The following is a 15228-nucleotide window of genomic DNA, read 5'->3' on the forward strand; positions in this document are numbered from 1 at the left end:
TGTGTTTTCTTTTTTTAACAATTAGAATAACACATTTATTAAAATTGTATTTTACCTTCATTGTTGTTATTATGACAAAGTCTGCATGGAGGTTGCCAATGCAAGTAATTAACGTGTAAATAAATACATTTGATAAAAATAAAAAGATAGTAAATAACATTGTTATTCTGGGGACATTTTATATGGGTGATTCTTCAACTATCGACACTCACTTAACACCAAAAGGAACATACAAAAATTAAATCATAGACCAGTCATTATTTTTAATACATAAAAAGTGACCTTTTATGTGTTGTTCTTGCTGTATATTGTCCCTGGGACTGATTTTGGATATTGAAACCTGCTAAGTTTTGAATTTAATATTGACCTAATATTAATTGTATGTGCAAATGATAGATAAATGGCCATTTTAATGAAATGTATCATGTGTTGTAAGATATATTAGTATCTCATGTCCCTTGGGGTCCCTGTCATTTCCATCACACCATGCAAAATGTGAATTTGGTGAGTTTTTTATAAGGTTTTTAAACTTGGTGATCAACCTCTCTGGGAACCATCACCTTATCGTGGTGGAGAGGTTTGTGTGTCCCTATGAACCTGAGAGCTGTGTTGTCTGGAGCCTAGTGCTCCTGGTAGGGTCTCCCAAGGCAAATTGGTCTCAGGTGAGGGGCCAGACTAATAATGGTTCAAAGACAACTTCATGAAAAAAAGGGAAAGGAAAGGAGAGACCCTGCCCGAAGGAAGCCCGGGGCCCCCGTCTGGAGCCAGGCCCAGAGGGAGGGCCCGACAGCGAGCGCCTGGTGGCTGGGTTTGCCACGGAGCCCGGTCGGGCACAGCCCGAAGAAGCTACGTGGTGCCTCCCATCCATCCATCCTGTGGGCCCACCACTCATGGGAAAAACCACTGGGGTCGGGTGCGCTGTCACACGGGTGGCAGTGATGGTCAGGGACCTCGACGGACCAGACCCGGGCAGCAGAGGCTGGCTCTGGGGACGTGGAACGTCACCTCTCTGTGGGGGAAGGAGCCGGAACTAATGCGGGAGGTGGAGCGCTACCAGTTGGATCTACTTACCTCTACGCACAGTATTGGCTCTGGAACCGTACTTCTGGATAGGGTTAGGGTTAGGGACACAATGTCACCCCATCACAACACATATTTAAACTAAAAATGCATACAAATTGACATAATCACATTAAAAATGTTTTGTAGTTTGGAGAATTGTGCAGTTATAAGTACCATTAATTAATATTTTTTGAAAACACAAGGTATATTAAATATTTTTTCTTTTAAAACAACTTTTTTGTGGTGTGATGGAAGTGATGATTTCCTCTGACTGTTTTAATAAAATCACAGAAATTGTATATTATTTAAAGAAATTCAGCATAGCCACTATCAGGAAGTTTTAATTCACAGAATGTAGAAATATAAACATATCAAAACATTTCTCTAAATACATTTAATTTCTTCTCAAAAGTTCCAGACCAAAATGGTCCGTAGAAATATATTAAAAAGAAACTTAGATTCAGAGAATATAAAAATGTAATAGATTTGTTTAGTAGGTTAAAGAAGCATTCAGATGTTGAATTGCAGTAAAAATATAAAAGCATTATAATCCAAAAATATTTAAAGTAAAAGTCGTCATACTGATATATATATATTATTGTATTATAATTATTGATGAATTAAAGTGTCACGCAATTACTGTATAATAATACATCATCATTTTTTATATTATATATTTGTTCTATTTTGTATAAATAAAGTGAATCTGTAAAGTAACTAATGTTGCACTTTAGTACAAGTTCCACAAACTTGTACTAAAGTGCAGTATTTGAGTAAATGTACTTAATTACTGTCCACTACTCGGTTCAGCAAAATAGAAAAATGATATTAAGTGTATTTATATATCTGTATGAAGCTCATATGTTTATTCACGAGAAACTATTCAGAAAAGAGAAAAAAGCTCAGGGAAGTCAGATGACGTCATCAGAGAGCGTCTCGAGCAACTGATCACCGGAAGCAGCATGAGGCTGTGGTGTCGGACCGGAGCGACCTTGGTGCTCGGAGCGGGACTGGGAGCCGCAGCGAGCCGCCTGCTGAGCGTCAGAGGCGGGGAAGAGGAGGAGCAGAGACCCGAAGGTCTGCCGGAACTACTGAGCAAAATCCCGGTGCTGCCGGTACCGAGAGTGGAGGCGTCCGAGCTGACGGTGAGTGTGTGATGTGTGTGTATATACGTGTGAATTTATATATGCTATGTATTCAGTGTGTTTCGCTGCAGATATAAATATGTGTGTTTCAGCAGGTGAGTCCAGGTGGGTCCGGAGCGCTGATGAAGTATGGCTTCCCTTCATTGGCCAACATCAAGACCAGAGAGTCCTACATCACCTCCTACGACCCGCGCACACGCACTGCATCCTGGGTAATAGAGAGGCTAAACCCCGCCTCCTTGAACGGCCCGTCAGACAGGAAGTACTGCGACTTCAAAGAGGACGACAGGTAGATACAAGACTCTAATTTTTACTGTCTTTTAACCCTTAAACTTTATTTAAACTTTACCCCCCCAGCGTGCACGTCTTCCACCGGTCTACTAACGCTGACTACAGGGGGAGTGGCTTCGACAGAGGTCACCTGGCTGCTGCAGCCAATCACAAGTGGAGCCAGAAAGCCATGGAGGACACCTTCTACCTGAGCAACGTCGCCCCACAGGTACACACACACACACACCCCCAGGTACACACACACACACACACCACTTTAATATAATGGAAAACAGCACATTTCCATATTTGAAGCATTTAAAGACAAAAGTACTTTAAAACAATTTAATGATCAAAATGTATTTACATATAATATATATTGTATTATATGTGTATATGTAAATACATTGATGTTGCGTGTTGTGTGTGTGTGCAGAACCCTAACCTGAACCAGAAAACGTGGAACAATCTGGAGAAACTTTGCCGCTCTCTGACCAAACGTCACCTGAACGTCTACGTCTGCACCGGGCCACTCTACCTGCCCAGGTAACGTCCGATTCTTCTTCTGTGGTGTGTGAGCGCTGTGGCTACAGGGTGACATCGTGTGCGTGTGTGTGTGTACGTTCCAGGCAGGAGGCTGACGGGAAACTTTACGTACGATATCAAGTCTTAGGACGAAACCACGTTGCCGTGCCGACGCACTTCTTCAAGGTGAGTGACAACATACACGGTTACCAACTGAATAAAAACAATGTTCAAAATCCCTAAACTGAAAATATATAAAATATTAATTATATAAAAGAAAATATATAAAAAATGAAATAAATACAATTAATGAAATATACAAAACTAAAGAATAGAAATAAAAATATAACTAAATGTATAAAAAAGGCTTAAGATAAAATAAAGTGTACTGATACTCTAGATATTATAAATGATATTACTGGATCAAGCTTCTTTACATGACATGTCGTTCAGCAGTGAACTAACTCCAGGCAGTCCTGGAGCAGCTTCTTCCTGCAATCTCAAAAGATAAAGAAAGGTTACTGGCAGAGCAGTTATTTACTTCATCTCACAGAACCTATGAGGAGAATAGTTGATGGTTATAATATGAGATCTCTTAATAAACTTCCCCAGTAACCATAGCAGCAGTTATAAAGAAACCTCAGAATGTCGAATTGACCAATCAGAATGGACTATTAAACTCAGCCATAAATAAATAAAAACTATAACTAAACTAAAAGTAGCAGACGCACTCTGAAAACTAACTAAAAGCTGATTGGTCCACCTGTGATGATGAGCTGACAGCTGATTGTTTGTCTCCTCAGGTGTTGATCCTGGAGCAGGCGGAGGGCAGGGGGGTGGAGCTTCGGTCCTATGTTTTACCAAATGAACCAATCGATGAGAAGATTCCTCTGGAGCGTTTCCTGGTTCCCATAGAAACCATCGAGAGAGCGGCGGGACTTCAGTTTGTCCCAAACATCATGAAGAGGACGAGCAGCCTGCAGGCCATCACTGCACGATGACTACACTACCCACAATGCACTGCACACAGGAGCAGCTGTGGCTCAGCACGACGAAGTGTCCCTGACTCTGAATGAATGCTAACATGTGTTGTAAAGCACTCTGAGTGATCACAAAGATTGGAACAGCACTTTATAAATGCAGTCCATTAATATTTACATTATTAATAATTGATGCTCGACTCGTCATGTGATCTGTGAAAACTGAAATGTTTCTTATATCTAAACCTGCTTTCATGTTAACTGTACATTAACATATTGATTCATAAATACAATAATTACATTTGGGTTGAGCTCCTGAATAGATCGTGTGCATGTGACGTCACGCTTACGTCCCAACCAGTAAATCAGCCATGTTGGACGGCGCCCGTTCACATGTGAGTTGCTGCAACGCTTCGTAATTTTCTTTGTATTTAAACGTCTAAGATTGAAAGAAAATGCCAATCTTGTGCGCAGTGTATAGTTGTGGTCATAACGCTACTCGTGACCCAGAGAAACGGTTCTTTAGATTTCCTACAATCATCAAAAACAACGATCCACAAAAGAGGGATGAGTTGCTGTCTACCGAACGCCGTCAGCTGGTTTAGCAACATAACTCGTGAGGGTTTAACAGAAGAAGAAGCACAATTCACCCGTGTGTGTGGCGTCCACTTTATATCTGGTAAGAGCTCATGCTAAAGCTATGTTTTCAATGTTTACGTTAAACATTTGTGCTTATGATATACCCGGACACTGTAAGACCTTACTTCTCCATATCGCTGACTGGTAAATAAGGCACTTTCTTTACATGTGATGCCATTTGCTCTTTTCTTCTGTGCATGTTTTTGTTTGGCTTATTCTTGAGACTACTTCACTTGAGAAAAGCAAAGCACCAATGTGAGAACATGCTTCTCTTACTCCAGCCATACAATCACAGTGTGCGAGGATAACATCGCCGCTCTTCTCACTCACAAACCGCGGCTTGAGCGGTGCATCTCGAGCTCTTTGAGAGTGATCTACACGGGCATGGACGAGCACCCTGTCATCTTTCAGTGGTTTGGTAAGAAGACTACCAACCCAGCCAGAAACAAAGACATTAGAAGCATCTAAGCTCTTGTACGCCTTCATTGGTGCGTTGGTTGCCCACGACGTTTGTAGCACAAGGTAGTTCACAATATCCGGATATTCAATCGGCGGTAATGAATCTAAATCTTGCCTTTGCAGAGGACTCCAGAGAGTCACAATACTTTGAAGAAGTCAGAGTTGTATTGCTGTTGTTCGCTTTAGAAGCCATTGTTGATTTGTATATCATCCAACATGGCGTCGCACGCATACGTCACACAGTTTTGTCACGTGTTTGCACACTATCTATATATACACAAATCTTTTTAATCCAATAAATAATCCTTTCATGAAAATAATGTTTGATTCTATTGTCAAATGTAAGAGTGTTTAACTGTAATCCCTTAATATTTCATCATTATTATTATTATTATTATTAGTCTTAAATGTGATTAAATACATAATGAGCATCTCTTAAAGCTCCATTCAGGTACTCATTATATATATTCTGGTGCTGCTCAGACACAAATCATGACAGTTTTTGATTAGAAAGTTTATAATATCAAACATCCGGACCTTCAAAATAAAAGCCTCAGTAATAATCCACTTCCGGTCAGGATCTCAGTTTGTTCAATTCAGTCCACTGACAGCCTATCAGATTGGAGAAGGGGCGGGGCCCCTTCAGTGCCGTGATTGGCCGGAGGTCAGCTGACTGTTGTCCAGCTCCAGGAAGTCGTCCTGTGAGGACATGATGTCCGACAGCAGGTAGACGCTCTGCTGCGCCTCCTGCTGCTGCGCCTCCTGCTGCTGCGCCTCATCTCTCCTGCACCTCATCAGCTTCTCCTGCAGCAGAGGAGAAACGCTCAGCTTCAGGAAGTCGATGATCTCTGCAACACAGGAAGTGAAAACAGTTTACCTCGTGATGTTTTATGGACGTGATATTATAAAGTACAGCAATGCAGTACTTACTAACCTCCGTATGATAAGCTGCTCCAGTGAGGAACTCTGGAAACTTTCATTCTGTGGAAACTCTTCTGAACACAAACAGGAGTCACCTTCCTGAAACAAACACAGTTACAGTTACAGACACAGACACAGACACAGACACACACACACACACACACACACACACACACACACACACACACACACACACACACACACACACACACACACACACACACACACCCGACTGTGTCAGCGACTTCGTCCCAGTCGATGTCCGCGACGTCATCCACCTGCATGTTGTACAACCTGACAGACATCGTTATTATTAATAACTTTACTCTTAATAACAGTATTATTACGACTTACAGTGAACTACAGGGAACCCATCACCACCCCATTGTTATCACTAACATTATTATTTAAAAGACATTGATTTCATTATATCTGGTTTATATCCTGTATCGGCCTTTTAAAATAAAGCCGGTCCGCAGGAGTTTTGATCTTACGTGTTGATGAGGAGGATTTTAGCCTCCAGACCTTCAGGACCTCTGTTGAAGGTGCTGCCACCTGAAGACAGCTTCAACTTCAAAAGGGAGTACCTGAGAGACACACTTATTATTATTATTATTATTATTATTATTATAATCGTTATTATCATCATTATCATTCATATTGAAATTATCATCTATATTAATATTATTATTATTATTATTAATGCTGACACTGACCACTTGAGCCGACACTGGCTCCAGGATCGGGTCTTGACCTGCTGGCTGATCACCTTCCAGGGAAGATTGTTACACAGCTGGTCTCTGCTCAGACCAGAACCTGCAGAACTCTGAGGAACCAGAACATCCAGGTGATCCTTCAGAGCCCCCTTTAACCGGGACACCTCGTCTGAGGACCAGATGCCGTGGCCCACAGCTGGATGACACACACACAAATGTATAAATATAAATACACGTGTATATAAATCTACATATAAATATAAATGCCTTAAGGATATAAAAACGTGGATGTCCTACTTTTTTTATGTTAAACACAGACAGTTATTGTTATTGTTCTTGGCACAAAACGTCGCTGAAACACATTTTGTAATGACATAATAACTCTGGATGGCATTAACTTGGCCTCCAGCACCACCGTAAGGAATCTCAACGTTATCTTTGATCAGGTTATGATCCAGAATGCTGCGCCACATGACAAGAACAAGGAAACGGGATCATATTACTCCTGTATTAGCTGCTCTGCACTGGCTCCCGGTAAAATACAGAATATAATTCAAAATCCTTCTCCTGACTTACAAATCAATTAATGGTCAGGCTCCAGCATATCTTAAAGATCTCATAGTACCTTATAAACCAACTAGAGCATTACGCTCCCAGACTGCAGGGTTACTTGTGGTTTCTAGAGTCTCTAAGAGTACAATGGGAGCTCAGAGCCTTCAGCTATCAAGCTCCTCTCCAGTGGAACCAGCTCCCAAGTTTGTGTTCTGGAGGCAGACACCCTCTCATTACAGGTCATTTAGCAGACGCTCTTATCCAGAGCCACTTACATTGAACTAAGTACAGGGACAGTCTCCCTGGAGCAACTCAGGGTTAAGTACCTTGCTCAGGGGCACAATGGTGGCTCACAACCATCTGGTGTTCTGTTTGGAAGCCGTACCACTTGACCATTAGGCCATCACCACCCACCTCTCCACATTTAACCTCTTACAGGGGGGGGGGGGATTTACCTGAAAATACCTACAAACAACACCCAAAGTAAATTGAAAGCTGCTCTTCAACCATTTGTACCAGATGCATGGTTTTGGTCTCATTCAAAAGAGAACTCTCTTATTGTTCTTGCAAAACAGCGAATAATCACTCCACGTGCTTCTGGCACTGAGTAATAGTGGTCTGAATATACTGAATTGGAAGAAAATACACTCCGCCTGAAGTTTGTTGTTGAAAAAGATGTCTGAAGATGGTACAGCTGGTAGGTATGGACTGGAAAACACAATAAAAACATAGCACCATGTGTTATCAAGTTCAGGTTCAAATGTCAGATAAAAGGGATAAAAACTGAACTTATTAGACAGGTTTTTCTAAGAATAACACCAGGCGTTCCCAATTTGGAGATATTATAATATTTATTGATAAAAAGGCTACACGGTACGCGAGTCCCCGGGAGTCTGGGCTGCTGCTGCTGCTGCTGCTTGTAAACAAAAGAAGAGGGCTGGCACTTCCTTATCAAGTTGACACTCATTGGCTATTGATGGCTGTAGATAATGGATGGAAGCTCCGATTGGCTCAAATGAAGTGTCAGTCGAAAGGTCAGAGTTCGGCATCCCGTTAGCAAACATCAAAATAGCGCTAATAGCTTGATACGTGCCGTGTTTAACCAATATCATTGCAAAAATAAACACATCGCACAGCTGATTTCAAAGATTGCAACAGCTTTTATCAATGTGACGATGTTCAAGATGGATATATTTTTACTGGAAACGATCGTGTGGACCTCTGCAATGAACCAGGAAGTGTTTTTTGATTATTATTAATGATTACAGGACAATGATGAGACTTCAGAGGTGAGTTGGCTCAAAGTTATGGGTTTGATTGTGAGTTTGCTTGCTTGTGTGAGATGCCTACTGTACTTGCTGTTGTGATTTTGATTTTTCAAAACTAAATAGACGCGACTCTAAGCTTTCGAACGACATGTAGCATTGCGTAACAACTCCATCATGGCGGACTGTAGGGAACACAGGGCAAGATACAGCCTCTCTGAAAATGGATGAAAACGGGTGGACGGCCCCCACCCGTTAAGTGGTTAAGAGCAGGTTGAAGACTTTCCTCTCTGATACACTGCTTACACTACACTTGCACCTATCTCCTCCTCTCCTATAGGAATATATATAAATACATTTGATTTGATTTAAATATAAATGTATATTTATATACAAGAAGCTGGAATTAGAGAATTTAGACTTTTTGTTCTTAATAAATTACTCAAAGCGATTCATCGATTATCAAAATAGTAAAATCGATAATCTTGCATCACAAACTGACAGATGTGTTTTAGTTGTTTATCTGTATGAGTTCAGTTTACATGTTGATCACTGATCAATAAGAATAAATAAATATATGTGAAGCATCTGAGTCAGGAGTGTACCGATGTGGGCGAAGCGCTTCTCTAACGCGCACGTGCTGCGGTCCATCTTCTCAGAGATCTTACTCCAGTCGTTACCGTGAATTTTCTGTAACTTCACCAGAGAGCGAACCTCCTCCTCCGAGAACCTGGAGCACACACACAAGAAGTACGTAAACACACGGAGAGCAAACAGGAAGTACGCAAACACGCGGAGGGTTCGGGTTTCATTTCTGACCTTCCCATGTAGTTCTTGTCGTCAAACATCCTCCTGGCTCTCGTGTAAACCCGATGACATGAACGAGGAACCCCTTCAGCTGGAGAGACAGACAGACAGGGAATAGACTTTATGTGCCTTACGAAAAAGTGGCAACAGCCAGAGGTTTACTCTGCCCTAAATGAAGTCTGTCGCCCTGGCTACAGCTACCTAGAAAAGGCTTGCAGCACTGGTCGTGGTGGCGGCTTAGCAATAATACCAGAAAAGACCTGAAACTGTCCCCCTTGCCTCTGCTTGTACTATCCTCATTTGAATGCCTTGGATATAAATGTAAACCACCCTTCACCCTGACAATACTTCTCATCTACCGGATATCCAAACCCAACTCAGCTTTCATCCCAGAGATGCACGACCTTCTGATTACACTCTGCACTACCTCTGGCAATATTATAATACATGGCGATATAAATATTCACGTTGACACCCCCTCCTGTCACTATGCAGCAGAGTTCCTGCACCTTCTGGACTGCCTCAACCTCATTCAACATGTTGATGTCCCCACACACACTAGGGTACACACACTTGACCTAGTCATCACTAACTCTGCCCCCATCCGTAATCTATCTGTTTACGATCTGGGTGTGTCGGATCACAAGGCCATCACAATGGATCTGCTACTCCTGCTTCCCTACACCAAACCAAAATGTTAAATCCATTTCAGAAATCTGAAAAAAATCAACCCGGACACCACGACCTCGGATCTCCAGCATCTCTCCGCTATAAATCTCACATCAGTCAATGAATCTGTGGACTTTTACAACAAATCTCTGAGCAGTCTCCTGGATCTCCACGCCCCTGTCAAAACCAGAACACCCCCTGGTACACCTGCAAGCTGCAGAAGATGAAGACAGTGGGGCGTGTCCTCGAGCGGCGCCTCAAGGCTTCAGGACTCACTGTTCACAGACAGGCATACCGAGACCACCAAAGGCCTACGCAAAGTCCCTCAGAGACACACGGTCACTTTTCTACTCCAACATCATCAACAATAGTCCTGGCAACTCCACCATAAATCATCTACTCAAACCTTAAACTCCCCTACACCAAGACACCACAGAGGAGCAGTGTGACAATTTCATTGCATTTAAAAAGAAAAAAGAAAAGGTAGATACCATCCGCTCTCTGCCATTCCCGACTGTCATCCCCCAGCCCGGACCTACTGAGCCATCTTAAATTCAATAACCTCTTAAAAAATCTAACTGCAGCATTTGATACCGTTGATCATGACATCCTCCTCCACCGTCTTCACTCCACAATCGGACTCTCTGACTCGGCCCTAAACTGATTCACCTCATATCTCACCGGGAGGACCGAGGAGTCATACCTCTCGGCCATATCTTCAGGAAATACGGTATTCAATTCCACTGTTACGCGGATGACACCCAGCTCTATCTTTCCACCAAGCCCACATCTGCTCTCCCCCCACTTCCCTTTCTGACTGCCTACTGGAAATCAAATCCTGGTTCTCATCCAACTTTCTCAAACTTAACAGTGATAAAACCGAGGTTCTTCTAGTTGGCTCCAAGTACACTCACCAAACACTCGGCCAAAGCTTATAAATTATCCCTTACCATTGATAACTCCACAGTCCCCCCCCTCCCTCCAAGTAAAGAGCCTGGGTGTCATTCTCGACAGCAACCTATCTTTTGAAACTCACATAAACAACATCACTCAGTCTGCCTACTTCCACCTCCGCAACATTAATTGTCTCCGCCTGTCACTCACACCCAACACCACCGCCATTCTCATCCACGCCCTTGTTACATCTCATATAGATTATTGCAACTCCATCCTCTCTGGCCTTCCTCACAAATCTCTACGTAAACTCCAACTGGTCCAAAATTCATCACCAGAACTCCTTCCATAGACCACATCACTCCGGTTCTTCAACAACTCCATTGGCTCCCAGTTAAATACCGTATTGATTTTAAAATTCTGCTCCTCACCTTCAAAGGCCCTTCACAATCTTGCACTTTTATACCTCTCTGAGCTCCTTCACACCTACACTCCCTCTCGCTCTCTCCGATTTTCCTCTGCCTCCCAACTCACTATTTCCTCTTCCCGCCTGATCACCATGGGTCCCAGAGCCTTCAGCCACTCTGCCCCCCGTCTCTGGAACTCTCTCCCGCTAAACATCCGCAACATTTCTTCCCTCCCCGCATTCAAGTCTGGTTTAAAAACTCATCTTTTTAAATGAGCATATTCTTAATAATTTCTCATTTGTTAACTGATTGTTGTTTTTAAGTTTTATTTTTGTCTGTTCTCAGTTTTTGTTTTTTGTTCTGTTCTGTTTGTGAATGACTGTTTACATGATGAAGATGTTTGTTTACATGAAGATGTTTGTTTACATGATGAATGTTTGTTTACATGATGAATATGTTTGTTTACATAATGAAGATGTTTGTTTACATGATGAATGTTTGTTTACATGATGAATATGTTTGTTTACATAATGAAGATGTTTGTTTATATAATGAATGTTTGTTTACATGAAGATGTCTGTTTACATAATGAAGATGTTTGTTTACATGATGAAGATGTTTGTTCACACGATGAAGATGTTTGTTTACACGATGAAGATGTTTGTTTACATGATGAAGATGTTTGTTTACATGATGAAGATGTTTGTTTACATGATGAATGTTTGTTTACATGATGAAGATGTTTGTTTACATGATGAATGTTTGTATACATAATGAAGATGTTTGTTTACATAATGAAGATGTTTGTTTACATAATGAAGATGTTTGTTTACATGATGAAGATGTTTGTTTACATGATGAATATGTTTGTTTACATGATGAAGATGTTTGTTTACATGATGAAGATGTTTGTTTACATGATGAATATGTTTGTTTACATGATGAAGATGTTTGTTTGCATAATGAAGATGTTTGTTTCCATGATGAATATGTTTGTTTACATGATGAAGATGTTTGTTTACATAATGAAGATGTTTGTTCACATTATGTTTGTTTACATGATGAAGATGTTTGTTTACATAATGAAGATGTTTGTTTACCTAATGAATATGTTTGTTTACACGATGAAGATGTTAGTTTACATAATGAAGATGTTTCTTTACATGATGTTTGTTTACATGATGAATATGTTTGTTTACATGATGAAGATGTTTGTTTGCATAATGAAGATGTTTGTTTCCATGATGAATATGTTTGTTTACATGATGAAGATGTTTGTTTACATAATGAAGATGTTTGTTCACATTATGTTTGTTTACATGATGAAGATGTTTGTTTACATAATGAAGATGTTTGTTTACCTAATGAATATGTTTGTTTACACGATGAAGATGTTAGTTTACATAATGAAGATGTTTCTTTACATGATGTTTGTTTACATGATGAAGATATTTGTTTACATGATGAAGATGTTTGTTTACATGATGAAGATGTTTGTTTACATGATGAATGTTTGTTTACACGATGATGAATGTTTGTTTACATGATGAAGATGTTTGTTTACATGATGAAGATGTTCGTTTACATGATGAAGATGTTCGTTTACATGATGTTTGTTTACATGATGAAGATGTTTGTTTACATAATGAAGATGTTTGTTTACATAATGAAGATGTTTGTTTACATGATGTTTGCTTACATGATGAAGATGTTTGTTTACATGATGAAGATGTTTGTTTACATGATGTTTGTTTACATGATGAAGATGTTTGTTTACATGATGTTTGTTTACATGATGTTTGTTTACATAATGAAGATGTTTGTTTATATAATGATGATGTTTGTTTACATAATGAATGTTTGTTTACATGATGAATATGTTTGTTTGCATAATGAAGATGTTTGTTTACATAATGAATATGTTTGTTTACATAATGAAGATGTTTGTTTACATGATGAAGATGTTTGTTTATATGATGAATATGTTTGTTTACATGATGAAGATGTTTGTTTACATGATGAAGATGTTTGTTTACATGATGAAGATGTTTGTTTATACACGATGAAGATGTTTGTTTACATGATGAGGATGTTTGTGTTTGTTTGTTTACGTACCAATTCTCAACAGGAAGTGATGTCTTGCTCTCAGCTTCTTGATATCCACCTCCTGGTCTTTGTACCTCTTCGGGAACAGAAGCAGATTGGCTGAGCTGATGCTGGTCAGAGCCAGGAAGTCGGCCATGTTCTCTCTGATTCGCTGATTCTCCTGCTGAGAGCAGCGGCCCGAGCGCAGAGACACGCCTGAGGAACGATAGACGTTAGCAGTATTAGTACCTGTTGTTTGCAGTATTAGTACCTGGTGTTTGCAGTATTAGTACCTTGCTGTTTGAAGTTCTTGAAGCGCTGCAGGTCGTATCTCAGCAGTTTGCTGATCTGATCAGCTGATTTATTTTTGAGGTCTGGAACAAACTCCTGCAGCTCCTCCAATAACGCCCAGTTCACCCTGACAACACAGGAAATACATCTGTAATACTGTGTTCTGATTGGACCAGAGAAACACTGCTGAGCTCTGATTGGACCAGAGAAACACTGCTGAGCTCTGATTGGACCAGAGAAACACTGCTGAGCTCTGATTAGACCAGAGAAATAATGCCGAGCTCTGATTGGATTGCAGTGAATCTTATCCTCAGACAACATGTTCATATAATAATAATAATAATAATAATAATAACAATAACAACAACTCACTCTTCTTCTGCTGCTGCTGTGTTGGTCGGACTCTTCTTCACGCCTCCTCCTGTCGTCTTCTTCTTCTTCTTCTCTCCCGGAGTTTCTCCTTCCTTTGATAGAACTTCCTCCACACTCCAATCTTTCTTCTTCTTCTTCTTCTTCTTCTTCAGCCTGGAAACGTCTGTTGTTACCGTGGCGATGCTCTCCTTGCTTAGCCCTTTCTTGTGTTTTTTCGTCTTCTTCTTCTTTTCTGTCTCGCTGGTTTCTACGACGACCTCCTGCGTCTTTTTTCTCTTCTTCTTCTCCTGGCTGCTGGCAGCAGCAGCAGGACTGACCACCTCCTGCTCCTCACGCTTCTTCTTCTTCTTGCTCTTGTTCTTGTTCTTCTCTACTCTCTCAGGTGTGTTAATGTCGACAGGTGAAGGACATTCCTCCATTTCTGACCTCCTCCTCTTCTGAGGGGAGGGGCACTCTGCAGGAGGAGGTGGAGGAGCCTTTATCAGTTCGTTGTTGCTGTAAAACAGGAATCAAACTTCTGGTTTAGATTCAAGAGTTGAAGCCGTATTTTAGACACCTAAAACAACCAATCTCAGTTTAAGTGTAAACTATATTTAGAATTTAGAATGTTTCCGTCTTTACCATGCTGTCAGACAGCCTTCTAACGGAGCCACCAGGGTCCATTGACAAAAACAGTAATTTAACCTCAGTAATTCAACACAGGAGTGTTGTGAGTTAGTTTGTGTTATCGTGAGACTTTGGTGAATCCAAAATAACCAAAATTCTCAAAATATTCAAACATACAACCTCACATAAACATCTCTTATTTAACTTTAGCTCCAGGAACAGCTAGGTCTCTCTTTAGCTGCATGCTAAACAACAGACACTGTAAGAGAACATAACAAGAGCAGAACACATCCGGGAACCTTCCTCTAACCCTTTAAACACGGACCAGATCTACTGTAACATCTTTTCATGTTTTTATTTTATGATTTATTTGTAATGTCTGTAATAACTTACCGCCTAAACCGTCCTCTGAGCCTGCACGCGGGGGGAAGGCCGCACGCTGCTTGTTTACTTCCTGATAGTCATCCGCGCATGCGCAGGGCGCCTCGAAGAGCAAGCGGTGCAGAGGTCTCACTCTGACTGATTATGTCTGTCTGCCTCATTCACTCACAATCTTTACATGA

General features: G+C 40.9%; 2 protein-coding genes across 3 annotated transcripts; one reads left to right on the forward strand and one right to left on the reverse strand.

Annotated features, from left to right (window-relative positions):
* Positions 1 to 1973: 1973 nt before the first annotated feature.
* On the forward strand, positions 1974 to 4287 carry LOC115013458 (endonuclease G, mitochondrial-like). Of its 2 annotated transcripts, none has more exons than XM_029439782.1 (6): positions 1974 to 2207; positions 2300 to 2496; positions 2565 to 2706; positions 2914 to 3023; positions 3107 to 3188; positions 3806 to 4287. In XM_029439782.1, the coding sequence occupies exons 1-6, from the start codon at positions 2025 to 2027 to the stop codon at positions 4001 to 4003; spliced, it is 912 nt and encodes a 303-aa protein (XP_029295642.1). In that variant the 5' UTR covers positions 1974 to 2024; the 3' UTR covers positions 4004 to 4287. The 2 variants fall into 2 exon arrangements, with proteins under 2 accessions (XP_029295642.1, XP_029295643.1); XM_029439783.1 differs by having other exon boundaries at positions 1987 to 2207; positions 2303 to 2496.
* A 1061-nt stretch (positions 4288 to 5348) lies between these two features.
* LOC115013782 (transcription termination factor 1-like) lies at positions 5349 to 15216 on the reverse strand. The gene is made up of 11 exons (XM_029440285.1): positions 15059 to 15216; positions 14060 to 14554; positions 13690 to 13814; positions 13427 to 13612; positions 9354 to 9432; positions 9140 to 9264; positions 6718 to 6913; positions 6496 to 6588; positions 6230 to 6295; positions 6015 to 6100; positions 5349 to 5928 (listed from the first exon to the last, which is right to left on the reverse strand). Exons 2-11 carry the CDS (start codon positions 14476 to 14478, stop codon positions 5723 to 5725), a joined length of 1581 nt encoding a protein of 526 aa, XP_029296145.1. The 5' UTR covers positions 14479 to 14554; positions 15059 to 15216; the 3' UTR covers positions 5349 to 5722.
* Between the last annotated feature and the right edge of the window lie 12 nt (positions 15217 to 15228).

Source organism: Cottoperca gobio, chromosome 9 (genome assembly GCF_900634415.1).
Source record: "Cottoperca gobio chromosome 9, fCotGob3.1, whole genome shotgun sequence".
NCBI lineage: Eukaryota > Metazoa > Chordata > Actinopteri > Perciformes > Bovichtidae > Cottoperca > Cottoperca gobio.

What these genes read in the sequence shown, in the direction of transcription:
- LOC115013782 (XM_029440285.1), bottom strand. Translation starts at nt 14,478, where the DNA reads ATGGAGGAATGTCCTTCACCTGTCGACATTAACACACCTGAGAGAGTA. An exon ending in AGCCAGTGTCGGCTCAAGTG is followed by an intron (nt 6,589 to 6,717) that starts GTCAGTGTCAGC and finishes TGTGTCTCTCAG; the next exon opens with GTACTCCCTTTTGAAGTTGA. An exon ending in GAAGTCGCTGACACAGTCGG is followed by an intron (nt 6,101 to 6,229) that starts GTGTGTGTGTGT and finishes TGTTTGTTTCAG; the next exon opens with GAAGGTGACTCCTGTTTGTG.
- LOC115013458 (XM_029439782.1), top strand. Translation starts at nt 2,025, where the DNA reads ATGAGGCTGTGGTGTCGGACCGGAGCGACCTTGGTGCTCGGAGCGGGA. An exon ending in TGAGCAACGTCGCCCCACAG is followed by an intron (nt 2,707 to 2,913) that starts GTACACACACAC and finishes GTGTGTGTGCAG; the next exon opens with AACCCTAACCTGAACCAGAA. An exon ending in TGCCGACGCACTTCTTCAAG is followed by an intron (nt 3,189 to 3,805) that starts GTGAGTGACAAC and finishes TTGTCTCCTCAG; the next exon opens with GTGTTGATCCTGGAGCAGGC.